This window comes from Drosophila serrata, unplaced genomic scaffold (genome assembly GCF_035046125.1).
Source record: "Drosophila serrata isolate PLE 108 unplaced genomic scaffold, ASM3504612v1 contig_302, whole genome shotgun sequence".
NCBI lineage: Eukaryota > Metazoa > Arthropoda > Insecta > Diptera > Drosophilidae > Drosophila > Drosophila serrata.
In genome coordinates, this window is record NW_028257200.1 from 1,793,370 (window position 1) to 1,799,183 (window position 5,814).

Below are 5,814 nucleotides of genomic sequence, written 5' to 3' on the forward strand. Positions count from 1 at the left end.
ATGCGTGTTCCCAGAATATCCTTTGGCCATACATAGCAAACATATTGCAACGGATTTGGGCAAAGAGTCGGGAATAGCTCTCTCTTTCTGGCTCCTGGCTAATGGCCTTTAATTGAGCGCTGGGAAAACGTTCAAGTGCTTGCGGCTGTTGAAAATTTTTGGGAAATTCGATATTGGAAATAAAGTGGCTGTAAATGCCCAACTTTGCCAAATGTACACAATCGCCTTGCCTTGGGATTTTGAGCTTCTATGAGAGACTGACTACCAAATAGCCGAATGTGTGTGTATAAGTTGCTCTTATAACTTGTAAGTATTCAATGGCAGAGGAGGCATTATGGTAGAGTGTTTATCTCGAAAAAGTTCTATGGGAAACAGATTCAATAGGCAGATCTAAATAGGTATGCTTAAAAGTATCTTAGTAAGCCGGAGACCAAAGAGTGCAAAGCTTTATTTTAGATTCAAAATTTTGTTTAATAATTTCAAAAAAGTAGCACTACATTCTAAATAAAACGCACTGCTAAAACCAAAAGACAAATTATTAGAAACAAAATTGAGCTCCTCAGCAATTCAGGTGAGCATGCAGTCGCACATCCGCTGGTAAATGCGCTGACGCAAATTCTCAACTTTCTGCAGGAGTTTCTGATCAAAGCCTTTGTTCTGGCAGCCAGCAAGGATCTTTTGCAGATCCTGGACAGCGCCGAGGCAGTCGCAATGTTTTCCGAAATTCGGGTCTTGGCAGAAATTATAGTCGCAAGTGACGGGGTCGCATTTGTGGGACGGAATTTGAGGGTCCTGCCGTCTGCGGTTGCGAATGTACTCCCGGTGGCATAATTGACGATAGTATTCCCGGAGCTGGCGCTTTTTCTCCGCCCGCTTCATGTCCTGGATGAAAGGGGGGTCCGGCACGTCACGTCGTTTGATGAAGCTACAGATCTCGCAGAGGCATCTTATCGGCGGACAAGTCTGGCAGACTTTCCTTCCTTTGTGTTGGTCCGTATTCTGGTGCTTGTCCTTGTTCTTGTGCCCTTTTTTCTTATCGTCGTGCTTTTTCTTATTCATGGCTTTGCCCTTTCCTGGAACTACTGTAACAGGCTTTTCGGTGAGGTTAACCTGGAAGTCATCCGTTTTTCTTTCAATGGCATCGCCTGGTCCCATTTGACTAACCAGGCTACTCATCTTTCGTTGGTTTCTTACGGAATCCGAAACTCTGCCTTCGGCCCAGCTTGGGGGATCTCTCCAGTCTGGTACTTCGGTTGGTGGATCATTATCGGGATCAATGTAGGTTTTCTTGATTCTCTTTCCCTCCTGCTCCTGGTTCTTGTCCTTTTTATCCTTTTCAATATTTTTGTTCTTACGATTGGCGTCACCCCCAGCATCAGCTGCATCTTCATCTTTGTTACCATCACCCTTGCCTTTATCCTTGCCATCTCCGGTCCCCTTGCCCATGCCCTTATCTTTGTCCTTGTTCTTGTCCTTGTCCTTGTCGTCTTTAACCTTCTCTTTATCCTTGTCTTTATACTTGTCTTTATCCTTGTCTTTATCCTTGTCCTTATCCTTGTCTTTATCCTTGTCTTTATCCTTGTCTTTATCCTTGTCTTTATCCTTGTCTTTATTCTTGTCTTTACCTTCGTATTTATTCTTGTCTTTATTCTTGTCCTTGTTTTTATTCTTGTCCTTGTCTTTATTCTTATCCTTTTCTTTCTCTATGTCATTATCCTTTTGGTTGTCCGTATCCTCATCCTTATTCTTCTTCGTAACCCTAACTTTGTCCATTTTCTTCTCCTTGTTCTTGTCCTTGCTCTTTTCCTTGTCTTTGTCTCCAGTTTCATTGGTTCCCCCGTCAGCACATTCTTTACCCCTTTTGCCACCGGGTCTATGTTTGCCGTGCCCATCGCCACCTCCCTGACCATCCTCGCCCCGTGACTTTGTCCCGCAGCAAGTCTCGTAGATCTTGCAGAGCGGATCCAGCGATGGCTCCTGCTCGAAGCACTTGATGAACCTCTTGTACAGCTGATCATAGTCCTTGGGCTCTGGACTCCTTTCCTCCTCCTGTTCGCTAAGGGATTGCCAAAACACTATGGGTCGGGGATCGAGCTTGTATTTGGCGCACTCGTACTGGGAGCATGCTTTCTGCTCTCCAGCGCCGCTGATCTCCACCGGAGGGCAGTACCAGTGACGGCGGCGCAGTCCATGAGGTGTCTTTTTGGGAGGTCGTTCCTTGTCAAGGCCTTGGTCTCTGGAAACCATCATCTCTTCGTGCTGGGCTACACCTAAGGGATCGTTGGGATCGACTGCGTTATCGCAAAAGAACGACTCCAAGGCTGTGTGAGGATTCAGTTTTTGCTGAACAATAGGCATCTGCTGCAGTTCTGTTTGCAGCAACTGGCGATTTAGGATAAACGGTTGACATATCTGATTTTGAACGGAGTTTCCTGAAATTGGTGTCTTCTTGGACGTCGGCGGCGGAGCGGTCCTTTTAGGTTGCCGCTTGGTGCCGTCAATGCTAGCCTTTTTCAGGCTGGCCATTAGCGCCTGGTTGAACATCTCCGACTCTGGCTGGCGGCTGGGCGAGCCGATGCCATAGAAACCTAACGTGTCCTTGCAAGGACTCTGCTGCCACAAGAGCAACGCGTCGTTCTGTTCCATGTCGAAGGGTCGCCCACAGCCGTCAGCCTCGAGAGAGTTGGCCAACCAGGCTATGGCCTGGGCCTTGCTGGGATCGCATCGTGACACTTGTGTGCGGATCGAGGGGTAAGTCTCTGCCCGATGGAAGCGATAGTCCTGGCAGTTGCTCCGCCTCATCGCCTCCCTGGGAGTGGGAATAGGGTCCTGTCGTGTGCCATCATCCTCCGGGCAGCATCCCCACTTCAATCTCTGGCTCGAATTCATGTGTGTTTACCTCCAATACTCGTGAATTTGTTGCACTGAAAGAATTTAAACGTGTTGTGTTTTTTTATAACCTGGCATCAGTCTTTCGTAAATCTGTCGAATGAATTTTGTTAATTCGGAATAAGTTTTGGTGATCTGAAAAATGGAGCAATGGCGCTTTGATGATAGCGGTTGAGCCACAACTGACTAGGTCTTAAATAGTCTAATTTGTATTCAAGTGCATCCGAATTATGGTAACCATCTCACTCACATCCCACTCTCCGAAACCTAATCCCCATGTCACTCCAGAAATTTTCTTAGACTGGGGTAGGGAAAGTGCTTTCGCATCCATCAGCCTGAGCTCCAATTAAAGTTTGCACACTTTAATTTGCTGTCCCAGTTTCAGACCGCATTGCTCCCCCAATTGGGGGAGGGATTGGGGTTTCGTTCCCCACACAATTTCCTGCCCATTGCCACATAAATTCGCACACGAAAGAGCCTGACATGGCAGTGCTATTTATGGAGCAGTTCCTGTTCGGCCGAAAAAGGGAAAAATACGAGAACCACAAAAAGCCAAAGTCAGCTGCTTTTAGAGCCACAGCTACATAGCAACATATAAGTGCTGCTGGTCGGGATGTGAGCACAGCAGAGTTACATAGGACACAGAGGCATAAATCCAAAATTGTCTTTTGTCGCATAAATATTTTACTTGGGCCTTGAGAGCGGCAAGGCAGCCGAGGAAGTGCCGGTGCCGGCAAGGACATAGACAATAGGCCGAGCAGGAATACGACATGAAACGACATTATTTCTTATTATTAGAACAGCGCAAATAAATGAGAATCGGAAGCCGGTGAAAGGGGAGTGGGAATGTGGCACTTTGTTTGTCCTGCCAGGACCGCATTTCCCACATGTCTGTCTTCATAAATGCTTTATCTCCGGCCGGCACACACGGAGGCTAGGCCTGTGTTTGTTGGCTTTAGTAATTATGTGCATATAATAAAGTTGACCTAAATAAAAACGAGCGCAGTTTAATAAAAGCCAACGCCTGAGCCCACACACACACAGACTGCTGGTATATGGCCATAAGTACAATAGTCATATTGTGTTGATGTTGTGCCTCGGCAAGCAGTTCATTAAATGATAAGCCATCGACATCTGACCAAACAATTGCGGATCAGGCGATGCAATTTCAGACCAGGCCCCGAAACAATCACTGGTAATTGGGGCTTAGGGGGGAGCGGCAAATTTAAGCCGAGGGGTTAACATGTAAATAATCATAATTGATGAAGGAGTTGAGTGAGCTGAGTCGAGTGGAGGAATTTCCCCCCTTCCTCTACCGACTTATGCCCGAGCATCTGCATAGAGACATGTCCCTTTTTGCAAATTTATTGCTCCATATATTAGATCCCCCTTCTTTGCACATTCTCGCCGCTTGTGTGCGGCAGAAATAAATTCATAAATTCAGCATAAAAATGGCACTCTCACATATGCTCACTCCCATATCGCCGCACGCTGCGTCCGCGAATTTGATTCTTTTTCCGCTGAATGTGCTTGAGCGTTATCCATTAAATGCGATGAATCAACTGTTGGCCGCCATAAACCATCTTTGACTCGCTTCTCGCCCGAGTCCCGCCGATGCCGCGTCTTGCTCCGCTCATAAAACGTCAGCAGGAGCGGATGGCGGAGCGGAAATTTATGCTCGCCATTTTGCCGCGGACATGTTTGTTTTTGTATCGCTGCTGTGTGTGTGTGTGGTGTGTGCACATATTTGGCTTCCTGTTGACGTGCAAGATGGTCGGCAAAAGAGCGTCGGCCACTAAAAGCACCGGGAACCGGGTATCAAATTGTCGAGCAAAATCGCCACGAGACGGTGCAAATAAACAAATAGAACGATGCCGGTAGATTTTATATGAATGGTTAACTTTAAGTTTTAAGATTAAAGTTGTTTTATGCTGAGCTCTAATACTTGGCAACCTTATTGAGAGAGCTTTGGGTTATCATAGAATGTATGCAATAGACAAAAGGATTTGATAAAATAAAACGTAAGAAGGATATTTAATAATTTCATATATTTTATGAAAATTTGAGTATAATCGAATGATAAACACGTGTGTTATTACACAGTAAATATCTCAAACTATTTTGAATATGTTGCAGTTTTAGTAGATCGCTTGCAAAGGCTTCATAGTTACTTCGAGCATGTCGCATAACTACATCTGCTTTTCTCTTTACTCCTAGAATTACAATTTATTTCCAATTTTAAAAGAATCTCCGTGAAATATAATTTGATTTTGTGATTTTTTCCTCAGCTAATTCACGAAAATTGGCTCATTCGATAGATAGTTATTTGCATTAAGTTATTGCCTCTTTTCAAGTGCCTTTGGTTCTGCCACTGTGCCATTGTGACAAGAATGCGGCCAATAAAAATTGCATCTGACAGTAAAAAAAAAACACAAAGAGGCAGATAGAAATGACAAAAGACACAAGCCGAGGCAAGATGAAGAAAATATTACGAAAAAAGCAAGAGCGTAAAGCAGAAGAGGACAGGATAATTGATTGTTTGATTCAATCGCAAGTCAAATGCTTTTTTCAATGCTGGTACCCAATGGTTTTTGGATGATTGCGTAAGCGTCAAAGGAAACGCACCGAGCATTGAAAATTGGTTACAAATTCTGATTAGAAGCGCTCGGAAAACAGCCAGAGGTAAAACACGGCCAAAAAAGGAGAAATACAAGCCAGAGACAAATTGGGCGTCGCACTCGCTCGGTGGGCGTGGCAGTTGAACAAATTGAATTGTATTCGGTTCGAGGGCATTGATAAGACAAAGCAATCAGTCAGCCAGTCAGGAAGTTTTGTAAACTGGCCCAGAGTAAAGGCAAAAGCGGCAGGCGATGTGCAAAATAAATGTTGGCAGCCTGCCAAGGATATAATTGGTAAAGTGATCGA

General features: G+C 45.0%; 1 protein-coding gene across 1 annotated transcript; it reads right to left on the bottom strand.

The window, feature by feature from the left end:
- Positions 1-411: 411 nt before the first annotated feature.
- LOC147643023 (uncharacterized) lies at positions 412-3,063 on the bottom strand. The gene has a single exon (XM_086837400.1). The coding sequence runs from the start codon at positions 2,887-2,889 to the stop codon at positions 568-570; it is 2,322 nt and encodes a 773-aa protein (XP_086693526.1). The 5' UTR covers positions 2,890-3,063; the 3' UTR covers positions 412-567.
- Positions 3,064-5,814: the final 2,751 nt, after the last annotated feature.